At 34.7% G+C, this 20,607-nt stretch overlaps 2 protein-coding genes across 4 annotated transcripts; one reads left to right on the top strand and one right to left on the bottom strand.

Annotated features, from left to right (window-relative positions):
* Positions 1–1,893: 1,893 nt before the first annotated feature.
* On the top strand, positions 1,894–2,262 carry LOC113687432 (uncharacterized). The gene has a single exon (XM_027205042.2). The coding sequence runs from the start codon at positions 1,894–1,896 to the stop codon at positions 2,260–2,262; it is 369 nt and encodes a 122-aa protein (XP_027060843.2).
* Positions 2,263–4,229: 1,967 nt separating this feature from the next.
* Positions 4,230–12,008, bottom strand: LOC140006582 (ribosome biogenesis protein NSA1-like). Of its 3 annotated transcripts, XM_072048710.1 has the most exons (12): positions 11,704–12,008; positions 11,426–11,541; positions 10,714–10,743; positions 10,492–10,628; positions 10,106–10,285; positions 9,926–9,989; positions 9,724–9,831; positions 8,468–8,621; positions 6,743–6,832; positions 6,342–6,397; positions 5,285–5,342; positions 4,230–4,822 (listed from the first exon to the last, which is right to left on the bottom strand). In XM_072048710.1, the coding sequence occupies exons 1-12, from the start codon at positions 11,783–11,785 to the stop codon at positions 4,515–4,517; spliced, it is 1,383 nt and encodes a 460-aa protein (XP_071904811.1). In that variant the 5' UTR covers positions 11,786–12,008; the 3' UTR covers positions 4,230–4,514. The 3 variants fall into 3 exon arrangements, with proteins under 3 accessions (XP_071904811.1, XP_071904812.1, XP_071904813.1); XM_072048711.1 differs by lacking the exon at positions 10,714–10,743 and having other exon boundaries at positions 4,298–4,822; positions 11,704–11,926; XM_072048712.1 differs by lacking the exon at positions 5,285–5,342 and having other exon boundaries at positions 4,644–4,822; positions 11,704–11,926.
* Between the last annotated feature and the right edge of the window lie 8,599 nt (positions 12,009–20,607).

The following is a 20,607-nucleotide window of genomic DNA, read 5'->3' as shown; positions in this document are numbered from 1 at the left end:
TCGAGCCGAGTCTCGAGTTACTCGAGCATACATTCGAGTCGAGTTCGAGTTTGAATTTTTGCAGCTTATGGCTTGACGAGTTACTTGTCGAGTAGTATAATTTAAATAATATATATGTATTATAATTATAAAATGACCGCTATGGGTATAATTTATATTGAATTTATAAGATTGATCAAAAAGCTCGATTGATTAGTTTACTCAACTCGATAAGGCTTGAAACCTTATCGAGTCGAGTCTTGAGCTTTTAAGGACTCTATCAAGCTTAAGCTCGAGCTGAGATTCTTTGACTCGATCGTGCTCGAGTATAGCAGTACTCGAGCTCGACTCACCTCGAATACACCCTTATTTGCAACCCTAATTTAAAGATTACATTAACTAGAATAGTGTAAAGAAATTAAGGTGCATTGAATCTACAAGGCCAAAACCATTATAAGGGGAAAAGAAAGGAGAAATTTTTTTTTCTTAAAAAATAAAAGCACATATAATTTATGTTCAGCATAATTCCTTAATTGGTGTTCATAAATAGATAAAATTATGAACTCTATACCACAAATTTTGAATGTATTTCAAATGTAACTCTATACCACAAATTTAAAAAATCCAATAATTATCTTACTTTTTTCTTTATTGCCTACTCACACACGAAATTATAAAATAATCTAATATAAACTATGACATGAATTTGAAAAACACGTATGATTGTCTACAAATTATGTTAAAAATGCCAAATATAAAACATTTTCTGTTTGGATTGATCATTTTTTGAAAAACAAATTTTTCATATACAATATTACATTAATACAAAAATACAAACAACCTCAAAAATATAAAAAATAGCTTAAAAATAACTCATTTACAATAAAAGTTTTTTACCTACATTGTTAAAATAAAATATTTCAAAAATAATTCCAAAAAAAAACTAACCCAAAAAAAGATCCAAGAGATGATTAATACTTATCAAAGAATCAATTGAGTAAGTTGATTCGCAAACATTTGAATTGAGTTCGATTCATTTTCAATCCCAATTTAAAAATTATTTTAGTTGTAACATTCAAAGAAAGGAATTGCCTTGCACTAATTAATGATATCAAAATTTTCATAAAATCTATAACTAAACATGTTTGCAGCCCTAATTTAAAGATTACTTTAGCTAGAATCATCCAAAAGGCCAAAACCATAAGGGAAAAAAGAAAGGAGAAAATCTTTGTTTTTCTTAAAAAATAAAACACATATAACTTATGTTCGATGCAATTCCTTAATCAATGTTCATAAATAGATAGAATTATGAAAATTTCGAATGTAACTCTATACCACAAATTTAAAAATCCAATAATTCTCTCACTTTTTTTTATTGTCTACTCGTACACACACGAAATTATAAAATAATCTAATATAATCCTACTATATGAATTTCAAAAATACGTTTGATTGTCTAAAAAATATGCTAAAAATGCCAAACATAAACATTTTCAAATACCAAAAAATCCCAAGAGATGACAATAGTACAATACTTATCAAAGAATCAGTTCTCTTCCTCATTCCTCAATCGAAGGCAAAACCGACTCCGTACTATTTACTCCACAATAGTCAAAGACCGTTTCTCCATCGCATTGCATCCCGCGCTCGAAAGCTTAAAATATCCTTCCTAACATTTTTTCTCATTTTTTTTAATAATTCAAAATCAGCCCTTGTTTCCCTTTCCCTCTCCCTTCTTTCCCTCCTTATCTTCCCGCCTCCCCCGCCCCCTACCCACGCATTTCTTCTGTATATATTCACACACTCCCACACCCTCCAAAACACGCACTTCCCCCATCCCCTAGCCCACTGCCCACCCCGCAACCCAAAAAACCCCACCCAGACCAGATACTTCCCGCAACTCCATCGTTAACCATGACCAGCCGCACCAGGAGACAAGCTCCAAGAAGGGGGGAATCGCCTGCGTATCTCCGGTACTTAAAGCCTGGGGCATTAGCCCAACTGAGAGACTCGCGAATCAGCGCCAGAACTCACCGGGTTGACTCAAAGCCAACTCAGATCTCGTCTCCTCCACGACCAGCAACTCCGCCACAGATTGGGCCTTCTGACGGGCCCTCTTCTCCTTGCTTTTCGGCCCGGATCTATGGTCCTCGCTGCCCTCAGAGGAAGAAACTCGTGGCAGCTAAGGGTCCTCTCTTTGTTGGCCCGAATGTTACTGGTCATGCCCAGGAGCCCGGCCCGATTAGCGATAGTAGTAGTCTTAATGTTCTTGTTGCCCATTGAATGCAACTGTAAAATGCCAAAGGTTTTGTATTTTTAGTGTTTTACCTGTTGTAGATTTTTTCTTTTTCTTATTCAGAAAATATCCCATCATGGATTTAATGTAGGGAAAAAATTTTGTTAATGTTGGTTTTAGCAATAAAAAAAAGTGATAGTTAGCCTTCATTTATATGCTAATGATGGTATTATTTTGCTAATTTTATCACTCTTGACATTTAATTATGAATTAATTAGGGTTTAGATTTAGTTAAGTTAATAATTTAAGCACTCTATGAGTATTTAAAATAAAAAGCAGCATGTTATAAGGATTGGTGACTTAATTATGTTGAATTTGTTTCTTTTTGGTAAATTAATGCGTACTCTAAAAGCAGCTTATAAAGTCTGTGAATCTTAAATCAAAGATGTTTCTTGTCATAGTTATGATTTTATTTAAGTATAATTTATGGTTGATGTTTGTTTTAGCCTATCTTGATTGATGATTATGCTTTGATTGTTTGGATCTGTGCTTTGTTGGCATTGTGTTGCATTTCTGTCTTCCCCTTTTGTGTTAATCTCTTACTACAGTATTATTTAGGATGGATATTACAAGAACCTTTTGCAATATGAGATTGCATTTTATATAAAAAAATTAAATATATAAATTGCAATATGTGTTGTAATTTTTCATTTTTTGACACAATTACGATTCCTTTAACATTTTATGTGAATTATAGATGATAAAGTTAAAATTAAAAAATCATATCAATATTAAGCAATACTTCCATCCATTATGCTATCACTTAAATCATATTATTAAATCATTTCTTAAAATTAACAAATCATAATAACTTAAGCATGTTATATAACTTAAGCTTGCTAAAATGGTAAATCCTAATTCTTTAAGAAAACCCTAAATCCTTTAATAATCGGATCAAATTTTTAAAACTTCTACATTGCATCCTTTAAAATGCTACGCGAGGCTAGTGTTTGTTTTTAAAAATTTTATCAAATTGTTTGGATTGTTTTTAAAATTTTTGATTTTAAAAAATTTTTAAAAAAAGTCTTTTTGAATTGTTTGGCTTTCGCTCCTACATGGCATGACACCTAGTTAGATTTTTAAAAAAATATTTTTGAATTCTTTGGCCGTTCCTACATTGCGCGATGGCCAGAAAGATTTAAAAAAAAAAAAAAATTTCCCTACCCGTCACACCTACTCCGCGCAATGGGCATATATTGATACCACCAAACCTAGCCACCATATTTGACAGACTTTTTGGGCATTTAATAATAATATTATGATCAATTGACCCTCTTTTATTTGCTAAATAAAAATATTCCTAAACCACTTCGTTTACTTCAAGAAAATAATTATTGATAAAACAATCTATACTAGTACTACCACATCATAATGCTATAACTTATAAAAATATAAATTTAAAAATAAAAGAAATATTTGCAACGAAATACACTTGTACCAATTTAACTCTTATAAACTCAAAACCGATTTCTTATGAACTTTTTATATTTTTTTTCAACTTCTTCTCAACTAGTGCCCAAACTTTCAAATTGTTATGATCATTATAAAAATCAACTCAAAATAAGTAAATAAATTATATCAAACTCTTTCACAATCACAAAAAGGAAAAAAATTAAACAAAATTCAATTTATTATAATTTACAAATAAGATATTGCATAGTCATCCAAAAAAATGAGTAAGAAAGGATATCGAAGAAAAAAAAAGAGAAGAAAGTGACTTTTGTTTTCTTTTTTTCAATTTTTGGGCTTCATCTGTTTGACATGTGAATTATGTATCAATAGAGGATTAATGTAATCTTTTTACAATTACTAGAGAAGGTAAATGATATTTTTAAAAGCTCAAGGGAGCCAAGTGATATTAGGAGAAACTTCCAAGGAGGTTTCTGATATCATCCCTTTACAGATAACCACAATCAGAATCAGAGGCAGAAATGGAACAGACAAGAAAACAAAGTGAATAAAACAATCATTTTAGAAGCAGATTTTTGAGCATGAAATGCTGAGAGTCAAAATTTGAGATCCTACAGTCAAAAGGAATCTATAGAAGCCAAACATCTAGGATCCATCTACCCTCCAGAGCTGAGGTTGAGTATTTCAATCTGCTAACAACTTACAGCATGCATCCTATCCAACAGGAACCGAGGATTTACATTTATGATCCCAGAGCAAAAACTGACCCTGATGCATCTCATCTCCAACTGACAGGTTAAGCAGCTCATTAATTAAGGAACTCATCACTCTATGGCAAATCGCTGTTCTTTCCTATTTTTTTCTTGACTTTCTCGCTTCCACTGTGTACTTTAGATGCCTTTTTACGTTTCACTGATACCATTTCCTCAGCAACTCTATCTGGTATTTCACTGAAATCTTTTGGCTGAGGCAGCAGATCCTTGTTCTTGCTTATTTTCCTTGACTTGAGATTTTTGTTTCCCTTGTGCATTGTGGATGCCTTTTTCCGTTTCGCAGGTAGTGCACCTTCATCAGTTCCATCTGATATGTTGTCTGGAGCTTGTTCCTGTTGTGGCAAATCAGCAGGAGCAACTTCTTCTGCACAAGCAAAATTCCATCTCAAAACTTTTTTATTTTGTCAGCCTCCAGCCCTACTAGCTGAGCTGGCTCTTGGGCAATTTTTAAATACAATGTTACTATAATATTGGAGCTTTCTACCGAACAGGCCACTTTTTGTAGTCAAATTATATGAACAAGGGATAAGATGGGGAAAAACTAAACCAGGGAAAAGGAGACTAATACAGAACAGAGACTTGGTTCGCTCATAAAATGGAAACAGTTCTTCATGGGGAAAAAGAATTAATCCTAAGTCTTCATCTATAACATGCAACACTACCCACACCCAGCAGAAAAAGTTTATAGCAGCAAGCTGGAAAATGTGTAAAAATCACTTCATATCCAGAGATGCTCAATTTGTGCACTCTGAATCACACACCAATTGAGATCAGTCCACATTGCAGTTTCAACATAAGCAACATTAACAAAAGAGAATAGACTCACTTCCATTTCTATAATAAGAATCAAAAACAACATCGTGAAGATGCTGCTTCAAGAAAACCTGCATAAAACATTGAAAGAAAAAAGTTAAAATACTGAAAAAAAAATTGTTCAACAAAGAAAAATGGGTTTGAAAAGTGAATCCTGAATAAAAATAGCACCATATTCCCATTTTACTCACAACTTTATTTTCACACACCCTCCTAGCTCCAGAAGGCCTCCTAATTAATTGGCCTCAAAATGTAAGACCTAAATGTATTGTTGAAGGTCAAGTCCAAACAAAATTGATTTCAAGATACAAATGCTTCAACACCTCCAGTTTAGAACTTTAAAGAGGGGAAGGGACTTGCATAGAGCTAGTTCTCCATGGATTTAATGAAACCAAGTGGGGTGGGAGGAGGGCTATAATAAAAAAGGAAACAAAAGCCAGTGATAAGCTATGCCTGCATTTCTTAAGACGTATATATACTCCAAATTTGAACAAGGAACCACTGCAGCCCTCAACCAATGACATGTTACTCTAGACGGCCAACATAGCTAAATTTGTTATCCAGTTTGACTTGTCACATTATCTTAATGCTTGTTTCCAATTAAACCATTCAGCTTCTTTAATCCAAGTTAGTTCATGGAATCAGGAATCATTCAAATGAACAACAAAAATAAGACCTTCCTCATTAACGAAAATCCCCTACACAGTCAAACTTCAGCAGATTTCATAGAGAAAACAAAGATTCTACTGAAAAACCTATCAAACAATAGCCGCACTTGTGTGAAAATAGCTGTCCTTAGAATAGTACACATACATAAGCAAAATTTCCCAGTAAATTAGTACTATCTTCTCAGCAAGGTGTAACCCACAGAATTAGGTAGCAGAGGTTATTCCTCCACATCTCAATGAAAGGAGGACGCAACAGGATACAAATTTAACTAAACAGAATATTAACCTGACATGCAGATAGGGAGGGGGGAAAAATAACATGCATATTGATGATAGCAAAAAGGAAAGAGTTTTTGAACTGAGATCATCAACAACTTTACAACTAATAGTCTCAAAAATTACCGGAGACAAAAGTTGTCGTGAATTTATATCCCAAATGCGCAGATAGTTGTCCAACCCTGAAAAGAGTACATTATGTTAGCAATCAAACTCGTGAAAAGACAATTCTTGGAATCAGCTGCAACTGTCTAAGAGCTGCTACTCCGGTTCAGCTACATCAAAATTGAAAATGAGAGGATGGCTTAAGATATCTTTCATGATACAACAAACTATGGATTACAATGGGTCTGATACCATTGCTTTCCGCCCACACAGGGCCTCTAATGCTTTGGAGGACAGGGTGTCACAAGGAGAAATTAGCCAAACACCTGCCCCCACTCTTCCCCCTCCCCAGGAAAAAAATTTGACATTTCAAAAGTGTAATGGGAACTTTTGTCTGGAGTTAAAGAAGAAACAATACTTACCACAGGATGCTATCACAGGAAGTTCTGGATGCCTCACTATGGATCTAATACTTCCAGAACATTTCCCAATGAAGCTTCCCAACAGTTTCCCTGAGATACACAAAAATCAAACATTAAACTTGACTGATTCATCAAACACAGAGCAATTCCAGGCTTCTCTAAAAAAAAGCCCGGTGCAGACTACATCTTGTGACTTAGGGATCATGAGAAATAAAAGAATTCGCAAGTGAATTAAATAAATGAGAAGATGTGAATTAGTGACACTAAATATGGTATAAGTAATAATATGGATGAAGACAGCTTAGCCAAGATATATGAAAAGGCCACAGCACTGATTTCGGAGGTGCAATGAATCTTTTCTTTATATACTTATTTATTTATTTATTTATTTGGGGATGAGTAAAAGAGGTTGATAAAATCAAATTATTAACATAAACAATTAAAAGACACTTGCCTTAATAACCTAAAAGAATAATCTCTTGTAGGGAAAGTGAAAAGGCTTATGATACTGCACTCAATGCATTTTCTACAGAAATCCCTACAAGCACTAGTATAATTTCAGTATACTGTTGTAGACTCTAGTACATGGACTTTGACTTGATCTCATATACTAACAACAATTATTACCAGTAATATTATTTTTGGGATAGTGGAATCCATATTCAACAATCTAAAAACTAAAAACAATAAAGACACAGAGCTAATCTATATTATCTCCTCTTAAGTAAACATCAATTAGCTACTATCTAGAACAATTCATGCTGGCACTGTAGCCTGCTTTTTGCACCAACTAACATATGGAATGGAACCATCTGACATCCCTAGTCTGAGATGAGAAATTGTAATGTAACCATTCACAACTTTTTTCCATTAAAAAATCTCATATTTCATTTAACGCTTCACTTGTTCCCCTCCATGGACGATCTTCAGTCTTTTCCTTTGTTCATAGATACAGCCCGACTTAAGACTAATTTCCATAGATCCAGCTTGATGCAAAACATATCAACCAGAAAATTCAAAACTAAGTATTCCAAACTTCTAATTCCACATTGTATCAATAATAAACAGACAAAAAGTCATGGCTATCAGGGAAACATTCCAAAACTGCATAAACAGAATCAATTGAGAACCCAACTGCAAGCACGTAAATGTGGCGATTCAAATTTGACCTCAATGCTCACCCCACTCACCAAGAGAGGCCAAGTTAAACTGCCCACAAACATTCACTTCAATAGAGAACTCAACAAAATGCAGGCAGTGGATTTTAGGCTGCTCAATTTTTGAGAACCAAAACTAAGCAAGAATCTACAAGGGAGTAATAAGAACTGAAGCCAAGAACAAACCCCATATCAATGAGTATAAACATGTAAGTACTTGATCTTTGCCAGTTTATTTAATTTGAAACGAACAATTAATCGACCAAAATTTTCAAAAACAGAATATCAATATTTTGGGCCAATGGCTACTTCTACATTCATACTTCATGTTCCACTCCAGCCAAAACTCTCATAAACAGATCTAAGAGGCATGCTTATGATGACACAGTGTGATACCACAAATAAATATTTTCAATAGCGTAAAATTTCATATATCAGCCTTTATAACTTGTAGGCAACCAATAATTTTTTGGACCAAATCTCAGTCATGGGGCAAAAATACAACCAAACAATAAAAAGAACATGAAACAAGATAAGCATGAGATTAGATGCTCATGAAGCTCCAAACCTGTGCGAATATCAAAAGAAGCTAAGTCTCCTGATCCATTTCCAACATAAATTGCATGTCCATCTAGGTCTCCAGCAACAGATTTGATAGCGGTCTCTCGAAAGTCAAATGACATGATTGGCCTTCGTTGAGCAGAAACATCATAAAGACGCACCTGCAGAAATCATTATGTAGAATTTTTCTGATCAGCCAGAGACAACAACAGGCAGCAGAAATATGATCTCCCGAAAGAAAATAACAGGGAAGAGTCCGGATTTTTTGTTTTTAAAATTCACAACTACGTCATGTAGGCAACAAACCATGCTTCTCGAGTCAACTCAGTTTAGCGCTAACAAACTATAACACCACAAATTTCCACGAAACTTCTGTCATAACATGATTACCATGAAGACAGAAAGGCTACAATTATAAGCAACACACTTTTAAGGTTTGCAAAACAAAGGGCATTTGCTTTCTCCCTATTCATAACCACTTAACCAATGCTTCTCACCCGACAACTCTTTATGCAACTTAATTAAAGGTTAAAGTTAGATGAAAAAAGATTCAATGGTTTAAAAGAGCAGCAGAGATCAATCAAAGACCAAATTTGTAAAAGCATCATTTTCTTTTTTGGCTTTTCCAGTTTTTGCACTTAGAAAGATCACTTACTTCAGTGCATAAAAAGTGCTAGGCTCTTGGTTCTTTTGCCCTAAAGCACACTGGACACTTACTTAGAACTCATAAGAACAGTCTATTGTGTAATTAACCAAAACAAGAGCAGATTGCTTTAAAAAATTTTAGCTTCCCTTTCGTTTACTGTATGGGAAGAAAATCTAGAGATAGAAGTCTTGACAGGATTTTTACCACGACAGAGCAGTTAAACAAGTAGCAATGCATTTCATGGTAGGTATAAATACAGAAATATAACTCTTGTTACTAATATTACCATGATTATTATCATTTAACACAAAATTGAGCCATCCCTTTAAATCTCTGAAAAATGAGAAGAGCCAAAAAAAAGCGCAAAAATATTGATGAAATATTGTGGAGAAACTCTGAATTCAAAAGTCACTTGCTCATGTCACATCTGCTTTAAAACAAGAAATGGAGATCCCTAAGTACTTAAGAGATATCAAAACCCAACAATCAAGAAGGAAGGAAATGTACTTCTAGTGGAATATAAAATTATAAAAAGTTAAGGCACAAATTACATCCTTGATGTAGGTGAAAGTCATGCACCTGACTGCATGATCAAACTGTATTCCTTTAGAAAATACCTGGTGAAAGTTAGTGCCTGACACAAATTTCCGGTGATCTTCGTTGCCTAAAAATGATGCACACGTGAACCATGTTGGGCTAAATATGCCAAGGCTGTTTTTAACAGGCTGCAGAAGATAGAAAGTCGCAACCAAATGCCTCAGCCAGCAACTTTAGGAAAGTCTTTCACATAAATCACGTATACAGAAAGGAAAAACTCACAGATTTGGCATTCCAGAGTTTTGAACTTGTGTGAAGGTCCCATATATTAACCTCAACTCCTTTCCTATATTACAAAAGAGAAAGTTTCCAGAGACCTTCAACCAAATCACCAGAAAGTTCATTCATTCTCTATAGTAATGCATTAAGGATGCTATCCTATTGAAGCTTACAAATACTCACCCTCCAAATAATGCATAGCATTCACTTGCATCCACTTTGGCAAATAAGATGTCACCAGAACCACACGCATTCCAAGTAGCCTCTGTAGCATCACCTATACTATCTGTTTGTGATTGGGGGATTTCAATAGACCTCATGGTTGTGCGCCCTTTAATTGTACATGTAAGAAAGGTACATAATCTAAAACAAGGAAAGAGAAATTGAATAGGATTAAAGAAATGAAACTGAAGAATAACAGCATATTGCAAGATGTGTCAAATAAACTGCAGCTTATGGGCTACCAGAGTTTTAAGTATGTCCATGTACGCTCGACTATCTTCTTTTGAAAGTAAACAAGACCAATATAGTAAAATTCTACATTAACAGAAAGCATGTCAAGATCTTACCTGGATGATGACTCAATACTCTGCTTCCTGAACAAATGCAAACCAACAATGGCGTCACTTTCAGGACATACATCAGTTTGACTAGCATTGGGAATTGAAGCTTGAAGGTTTCCATTGACAGGACTCAGAATTTCAATCTGAAAAATTGGCATGAAATCAGAAAGAGTTACTTGGGAAAGTAGACAAATCGCTTGGTTTAATATGTGAAGAGAAATGACTCACCAAACCATTTTTTCGAGCAACACCTAACAGCTGCAACAGATTAGCAAAACAAATCAAAACAAGTGTAGACTTTATTGCAACTACATTTCAGCAGTTAATAGAAAATCATAACAGCAAAAACGTGTTAAAAGTAAATTTATGCTGATATATTTCAGTTTTATGCATGCTTATAGAGATTACTCCCTTATCACCAAATATCCCATGCTAACAGTAAACATGCCTACAAAAAGCGAAGAGATATACGTAAAATACAGTAGCAGAACTCCACAAAAAGTCACTAATTATATTCTCCAATAAAAAAGTCGAATTTTCCATTGTAAATGCAACCTGTATTTTGCTTTGCTTATGCAGAACGATCAATCATAAGCAATAGTAGGCCTGCAAGCATGGTGCACCTCATACTTCCATCATTTTTACAATTCTTCGTGGCCAATGAAAAGCATCATCAACAATTAACATGGTGATTAAACTTGCAAGTATGTTTGACAGATTTCAAGTTCAAGCTGGGCACTTCTCCAAATTTATACACCTTCTTATCCAACAATTCATTATTCAATTTTGCATTCAGTTCCAATTAACCCACAATCTCCACTTTCCTTGAAAAAAGCATAAAATTTTCAAAGAGAACAGCTTTTACCAAGTGAAATTATTCTACCAAACATTTCAGTCACAGGAACACTTAATCAAATCAAGCGATTCACAAAATTCATACAGGTTCTGACAAACGGTCGATAATCGATGCAGCAACAATAGCTCTTGTAGAATCAGGTTCCCCCCACGTTTCCACCACCTTAGGAACTGATTTTTCCTGCCCTCTAGCTTCAATAACTATTAACAACAAAAAAAACCCAAAAAATTAAAAATACTAAATTCATGAGCTCAAAATCAGAAGGTATATCACATCTTCACCCAAAAAAAAAACTAACTTTGACAAGAATAAATGAACAAATAACTAAAAATGCAGTAATTGAGTTGAATTAGTATTAGTACCTTTGATTAAGCCAAGACTATCGAAGGTTAAAGCTCGAAGTGGAGGGCAACCGGGGTTATCTACAGTACTAGTTCGGGGCATTGTTCTATTTTCTTCTGGGTTTTTTTTTTTTAATTTTCTCGAAAGATGTTAACCGGATAATCAGTGCAGGAGTGTGTTGGAGGTTTAGTTGGATAATCAACGATTGGTTTCGTACTCCGGCGAGAAAAGGGGTGGTGGGTTTAGGAGCACCAGGCAGTGGGAAAGGCGCCGGTGGTTTGGGGTTTCTACTGACGACGACGAGGGGCTGGCCGCGGTTATGCCTGAAATTTTCAGTTTCAGGAGGCTGGCAAAACTTAAAAGTTAATTGGGCTAAACCAGACAATTATACCCAAAACCCAATAACCCACCCAATCCACCCACTAATTTGAGAGGCTGGGTTGGGTAAGTTGGATATTGGGTCAATTTTGGATTGGATAATAAAAATTCACATATATTTTGGACAGTTTGAGTATTTGTGTTAGACACCCATTATCCAACTTAAATTAAAAAAATAAATAAACAAATTACAAGGGATGAAATCTGGGATACAGAAACATTTCATTGTTCATGAAACAGCATGAGACATGAGCCAAAGCAGGGCCTCCATGTATGAATACTTAACAAAATTATATGAGCTACTTAACAATAATACTTACTTGCATGCGTCAACATTTTATTATTTTCTCATATTCAGGGCATTCCATTCTTTTTGCTTTCATAATATTTTTCACCACTTTTTCTTTTGTCATGCAATCAAATATAAGCCCATTTGAATTATTATTTTTTAAAAATTTTATAAAAAATATACTATAACGATTTAATATATATAATAACAAAATAATTAAAAAATGTGTTCAATAAAACATAAAAAATTTTTTGGGAAAAAATAACAATCCGAGCAAGTTTGCAGACACCATATCATATGTGTGCATTTTCCACTTCTTGTTGTACTAGTACATCATTTCCGTTCTCAGTTCTAGTAGACTAGTTTAAAAAGTGAGTGTGTGTTTGTATCTGTGAGTGGTTTAGTGTGTGAAAATATGTCTATCTATGTGAAAATGTGTTTATGTGTGTGAAAATTTTTTTGGAAAAATCGCCAATTTGATTCCTAAACTTTTTTCACTTAAATCAATTTCATCATTTACGATTTTTTTTCACCAATTTAGTCCTCAAACAATTTTATCGAGTTCAATGTAGGACTTATTGGGCGGCGCCATCGCATTTTATGTATTTTCCACGGCGGATCAAGGATATAATTGGAATGAGAGGCTTAATTATCTAATTATAGGGATTATAATAGCAACTTTGACACGATGAAGGAAAAGAAACCTTTGAAAATTGAGAGAGGAGCTCATAGAAATTAGGGCAAGTCGTCGAACTTGGATATTTGCAAATGAAATGCAATCAAGTAGAAACTTCGACAACTCCGCCTCAAGTTGATATAGCAGCCAACACTCAAATCTGGATAGCCGAGCAAGTGGGCAATCGACAGGGGTAAAGGGAGAGAGGGTAGAATCCTACAGTAGGGATGAGATAGTAATTTGTCATTGCCGTGAAAAATGTAGAATTGTAACTTCATGGACATTGGCGAACCCAGGCAAAAGATTTCATGGATGCATAAATTATGGGGTAATTTTTACAATTAATCACGACATATTGCTTGTATATTTTGATGTATTATATAATTTACTACAACTAATAGCTGGAATTAATGGTCATTGTAGACCCCAAAAGCCTGCAATTATTTTTTGTGGTATGATCTACCTATGCAACAGATGACAAAAAATATGATGGCGAGAATTTTGAAGAATTTGAGGAAAGATGAGGAAGAAAATAATTTCATGAAAATTGAAATGTGTAAGTTTGTAGAAGAGAACAAGGCACTCAAAAGTGAAATTAGGAAATTGAAAGCAGCAAGAAAGTGGCTAATGCTAGTCGTGATTTGCATATGTATTATGGTTATTGCTGTACTATTACCCAGTGGCAATGAAAGGAATGTCAACTTAAAAATGCTACATTAGATCCTGCTGTATGAAGTTAGCAGTTGAGTAATTGCTTCATGTAATTTGAATGCTATAATGTTGGAATGTAGACATTGGTGTATGGAACATGTTTATGTACTAAAATGGAACATTGTCTCAAATGATGTTTTTGTAAAATAATTGAGAGATTTTGTCAAAGTTGCTAAGCACATTATCTCAAACGACATCGTTGTAAAATGATTGAGAGATTTTGTCAGTTGTTGGACACATTACCTTGAAAGACGTCTTTGTTAAAATTTTACCATAGATTCACCTCAAGTTGTATTAAAAATTTGACAGAGTTTCGTCTTAAATTTTGACAATCCTTACTCACACAATTGTGTAAAAAATTTGACAGAATTTCGTCTTAAATTTTGACAATCCCTACTCACATAATTACCAAATATATCATATAAAATACTAAACAACAAAAAGAAAGTCAAAATAAATGGTACAGGAAGAGTGCCAATAAAAGTTCATAGTCATCAATATAGGTATGACATTGCCAATATAGCAAGCTGAATTTTACAAAAGCATTGAATTCGCTTTAGACAAAGTGCAGTCACATCAGATCTCTAGAAGTTGACACATGTATATTGACCAAAATACATCAAATTCCTATTGTTAATCCAATTATTACTTTATGACAAAATTGAAGCTCTTAATGTACAAAACAGAGCATATCCTACAAAATAGAAGCTTTTTATTCCCAAGTTCCATTAAGTTGACCGGGTGACAATATCATCTTTTTCATCCAACAGCCTATGTGCCTGCACAAATAAAATCACATGTCAAAAGCCATAAACAGTCTCCTTTTAAGTCATGTCAAAATCATTGTCTAGCAAATGTGCAAGACATGCTGTTAACTTTATAAATTACTTCAACTTACTGTCTCCTTTTTCCTAGTCATTTTTCTCTTTGATGGAGGAAATGGACCAAAAATAGTCATAGCAGCCTTCATTTTTCTCCATGCTTGAGCTTGCCAGGTTCCACATGTTTGCCGGTTATGTCCTAAGTCATGACAGAAGAAACACTTGGTGAATTTCTTTTGCACTTCAGGTAGTTCTTCTTGAGCTGATGGCTATAAATCAATAACCTCTTGTTCATCAATAGTAGCCTGCGCTTTATCACCTGACCATGAAATAAAGTTAAAACAGTTAACAAATACAAGAATAAAATTATTATGAATTACAAATACATGGAAAAATTCTATTGCTGACCAGTTGGAACATCTGGCATTGAGCAAGATTCTGGAGGTACTTTAGTCAGCTCCTTGTCGAACACTTGATCTGTACACATCAAAGCACCATTAGTTAAGTATTACATCGTAAAACCAGTGGAGGGATATGTCAAATTACCAGGTTTTGGGGGTAATTCACATGTAGCACTCTCTCTTGTCCCGAGATTTTGTGGACAAGTTCTCTTGTTATGACCAAGTGTCTTGCATTTGCTACACTTGTTGGAGTTGGACGGTGGTGGCCTCTAATTGCTAGATGCACCAAACTCATTAGGAGGTACCAGCAGTGGACACTTTCTCACTATATTCCCCTTGTGATTGCATTTTTTACATGTCATTCTAATAAGGCCAGATTTGGAAAGTTTGGTAGCCCCCTTCGAATTAGGCCTAGGCTCTTCTGGTTCCCTTCTTCTTACTTTCTTTGGCCGACCAGGTAACTTCAACTTCAAGGGTGATAAGATAGGATCCTTATCCAATTGCACCCAAACATTTGGCCCACTCAAAGAAACAATTGCTGGCTCATAAGCCTTCAAGTAACTGTCTCGTGAGTAGTAATGATGAACAAGACTTTCTGGCTCTTGACCTGTTGAAGAAATACAACAAATCACATGGCAGCATGGCAATCCAGTCAACTCCCATCTCCTGCAGCTACAGGTTTGCTACTTTAAATCCACCACATGTTTGCCTCCATACATGTGTGTAACCTCAAATTTATCTTGTTCAGACCATCTCGCAATGTTTGCAGCTGCTTCTGTTTTTGCCTTCTCTAGTTTCTTTTGAATTTTTGGGCAGATCTTATCACTCATCTTCTTCATCCACTCCCTTTTTGTACGAAACCTTTCCATTAGATAGATTCTGATAGTCTCAAGCATTCCAAGGATTGGCTTTTTCCTTGCATCCATTATGACCGAATTAAAGCTTTCACATAAATTATTAAGGAGAATGTCACATTTGGCAGCTACTCGAAAGTGCGATATTGGCTAGTGATAGGGAGAGCTGTTGTCATTTAACCACTTCCAAGTAGCTACATCATAATCCCTTAAACACTCAATCTAATTTTCAAACATCCTCATGTACGATGACCTTGCACATGTCCAAAATATTTCCTTCAATACTTCACCCGGATAATATTTTTTGAAATTGTTGTGCAAGTGCCTTACACACTGTCTGTGCTCAACATCAGGAATGACTTTCTGAATTACAGATCCTAAACCCTGCAAAAAAGACAAATGTTGGTTCAAAACAATCAGTAAGCATTCATATATTTGTAATAAACATATACAAAAAATGTAATCTAATTTTATTCACCTTCTGTTTATCACTTATGAATCTCCAATTTCTTTGATCATTGATTGATAGGTCATATTTCAAGAATTCAATAAACCACTTCCACGATCTCTTATTTTCTGCTTCAACTACTGCATATGCAACTAGATAAATGCAGTTATTTGGATTTATTCCAACTCCAGTTAATAACACACCAGGATGTGGACCTCTCAAGTGGCAACCATCAACTCCAATTATCTTCCTACAACCAGATTTAAATCCTCTCTTCAGTGCCTCGAAGCAAATGTAAAGTCCCTGAAATCTTTGTTTTTCGGAATCTTTATCTAATGTAGTCTCCATGTATACTATAGAACCAGGATTGCCTTCATTAGTTCATCACAATAATCCCACAATCTGTTGTACTGATCTTTATAGCTCCCATGGATCAAAATTTTTGCCTTCATGAATGTTTTATAAACTTGAGATTTAGTAATGTTTACATTCAGCTCTGCATGTACCTTATCCTTGAACTCTGCAACTGTTATTCTCTTGTTCATCCTTAGAAAATTCATATATTTTCTTGCTAAGAAACCTGAGGTAGCCCTCTTGTGGTAAAAGGTCCTACCACATGTGTGTGTTGGACCCATTGTCTTGATTGCAATGGAATCATCACCTTCATCAATTTTAGAAGCAAACAACATCCACTTACAATGATCAGCTTTGCATTTCACCCTTATTCTATGCTTATCATGCTTCACCCACTTTATATCCTTCCCCTACTTAACTGCATAATTATTAACTGCCATCTTGAATAGCTGCTTATCATTAAATTGTTAACCAACATGAAATTTTGGATCCTTCATGTCCATTCCTGGTCGGAATCTGACCAGTTTGGGCTTCTTCCTTGTGCTATCTTCATCGGAGAAATCAGTCACACTATATAGCTCATCTGACACCATCGAATTAGATTCCTCATGAGCTGGAATCTGATCTCCTTCATCAATGTATAGGTGTGTTGTAGAAGTTGACTTGACTCTAGTTTTTTCTTTCATGGTTGTTGCTTCCTGTCTTGCTTCTTTCTTTGGCTTAGTGTTTTTACTTTGAGAAGAATTTTCTGTTGGCAATTTATCCATTGCAACACCCAACTCCTGATATGGAGCCACAACAGAAGTTCGAAAAATGACATCATCATCATCTTCAGAGAAATCATAGTCACTATCATGGAACTTTTCACCCTCCAATGAGTCTGAGTTTGTAGCATCATTAGCCTCATTCGGATCACCTTCTTCTACTTCAGCAGCCTTACAAGTTTCCTGTTTCTCCTTCTCAAGCATCTTCATTTTCTTCACATGAACAGGAATTTCCTCTATGTCAGCAAGATCAACATCCTCAAATGTTATGTCTACAAAGAAGTCATCTTCTTCTTCTATGTCTATAGCATTACAACTGTTTGATACATCTGCACTCTCACGTTTTCCATCTATCAATCTAATGTGAAACTCAGAAACAATATAAACTTCTACTTCTCCATTTTGCTTGCCTATACAATCCATGTCAGTTGCCGCATCATTAGAATCTATTTTTCTCAATACAAGTGCACCTCCTTCAGTTGGAATTCCATACATCATTGCTATATTTGCAGGATATCCAAGATAATACCAAAAGTCACCTACAATTGCTCTATTCATTCTCATGGTAATGACACCTTCAAAACTTTCCCTGCTGCCCCCCACATATTGCTCTATGGGTTCTTTAACATATATACTCCCATGATAGATTTTCAAAATAAAAAAATCAACCCTTGTACTGCATTTTTTTAAATTACAAAAAAAGACTTAATTAATAACAACCACAACCTTTCCTACTATTTTGTCTCGTTTTTCAGAACATAAAAACAACAGCACACTATATTTTAGAACTACAGGGATCACATCACAATTAAAAAAATTATATTTAAATATAGCATATTTCACCATCCCTAGATCCGCCTATGACCCACACAGAAGATATTTTACAAACATATCAACCCCACAATGAACTTATTCTACTAATTAATTGCCCACATGCTTAACATTGTCATTAAAGAGAGAAAAAAATGTTCAACTAATTCAGCCCCATAGACAAGGACAAAGTACAAACATATTAGCCCCACAATCTGATGAAAAGGTTAACTAACATGTCTAGCACAAACATCAAACAAGTATAGCATAAAATGTTAAGCTAAGTAAGATCTGATTAAAGTTTACTGGATAGTGTTGTTGCATCTGCTTCCTTTTCACCATCCTTGCTGCCATCGACACCTTCCATCAACAAAGACACGGATCTATTCATCAATCTCAATCACATTTTCTTAAAGTTTGATCCTTATGAAACCCTTAGCTCATCTCTCAATTTTCAGAAGTTTCTTTTCCTTCATCGTGTCAAAGTTGCTATTACAATCTCTATAATTAGACAATTAAACCTGTCATTCCAATTATACCCTTGGTCCGTCACGGAAAATAAATAAAATGCGGTGGCCCCACCTAATAAGTCCTACATTGAACCAGATATAATTGTTTGAAAACTAAATTGGTGGAAAAAAACTATAAAGGATGAAATTGGTTTAACTGAAAAAGTTTAGGGACCAAATTGGCGTTTTTTCCAAAACTTTTTTGTATGTGAAAATATATTTGAGAGAGTTTATGTATCAAAATCTATTAATTAATATATTTCGTCATATTTGGGTCATGAGTTTGAAATGACCCAATATGACCCAACCCAAAATTAACCAAATCTAAAGTTGAGCGGGTTGGGTGTAGCTCATTTAAATAAAAATCCAATATTAACCCGTCCAACCCACCTAATTGTCAGGTATAATTGGGGCCGTATACAGGATTAGTTTACATAGTTCTTTGAAAACGTGGTTAGTAAGTGAAGTATTTAATCACGCCTCGTGATTACTGCAATTGAAGATGTGGTTGAGTATGTGATATAAATCCTGTGCAGAGCATCTATGCTGAATCATGCGCTTTCGTAATTCTATTTGGATTTGCCTATTTTTCAAAAATAAGTTTTAAAAATATAATGTTAAAGTAATACGCAAACAAAAATAATTTTTAAAATATTTATCTATACAATATATCAAAAGTAACTCACAAATATATATAAAAAATTAAAAAATTTTACAACATTTTTTATCTATCATCACCATCCACTACCACCGTCACCACCCCACTCACTACCACCACCACCCTGTCCCTAATTTCTCAAATCTCACAATAAAAAGGCGAAAAAGCAAAAAAAAAAACTCTCACAAAGATATCCTAGCAAAAAAAAATCTAAGAGGAGAGAATATTTCATTAAGAAATCTTAAGAAAAATTTATTCAAAACAAAGAAATAAAACCTAAAAGAGAAGGCTTCCTAAGTCCAAATTGTATGATCCATCTTCCACGGGAGACCTAAATGAGATTTTGATCGCAAGAATTTTAGAGAAAAAGGAGAAAAAAAAAGAGAGTTTTGAAGGGAGGAGGAGGATGGGCATGAAATATCATATGATAGAATTCAAGTCTTCATATTAATAGCCTCCATGTTTGCATTTGGATGTGCTAAAGCGTTTTTCTTGCATTTCGGATTTGCGGTTGGAATGATTTGAAAACATTCAGGTATTATTGGATTTATTAAAATTAAGATCTTCAAGATACCCTAAATTCTGTTTAAACAATTCAAGAACCCAATTTTGCCCTAAAGGCTGGCAAGGGTTGGTTTAGTTGGATAATCAACAAACAAGGCCTGGTTTTTGTACTCCAGCAAGAAAAGGGGTGGTGGGTTTAGGAGCACCAAGCAGTGGGAAAGGCACCGGTGGTTTGGGGTTTCTGCCGACGACAAGAGGGCTAGCGGTGGTTATGTTGAGACTGAAGTTTCAGTTTTAGGAGGCTGGCAAAACTTAAAAGTTAATTGGGGCTGTATGCAGGATTAGTTTATATAGTTCTTTGGAAACGTGGTTAGTAAGTGAAGTATTTAATCGTGCCTCGTGATTACTGCAATTGAAGACGTGGTTCAGTATGTGATGTAAACCCTGTGCAGAGCATCTATGCTAAAACACGTGCTTTCATAATTCCATTTGGATTTACTTATTTTTCAAAAATAAGTTTTAAAAATATAATGTTAGAGTAATATGCAAACAAAAAATAATTTTAAAAATATTTTATCTATACAATATATCAAAAGCAACTCACAAATATATATAAAAATTAAAAAAAATTCTACAACATTTTTTATCTATCACCACCACTCACCACCACTGTCACCACCCCACTCACCACCACCACCACCCTCTCCCTAAGAGGGTGGGGATAGGGAGGGGGTGGTGGCGATGGTG

This window comes from Coffea arabica, chromosome 5e, assembly GCF_036785885.1.
Source record: "Coffea arabica cultivar ET-39 chromosome 5e, Coffea Arabica ET-39 HiFi, whole genome shotgun sequence".
NCBI classification, from domain to species: Eukaryota; Viridiplantae; Streptophyta; class Magnoliopsida; order Gentianales; family Rubiaceae; genus Coffea; species Coffea arabica.
Note: the sequence above shows the minus strand (reverse complement) of the source record. Positions and strands in the feature narration are given on the sequence as shown.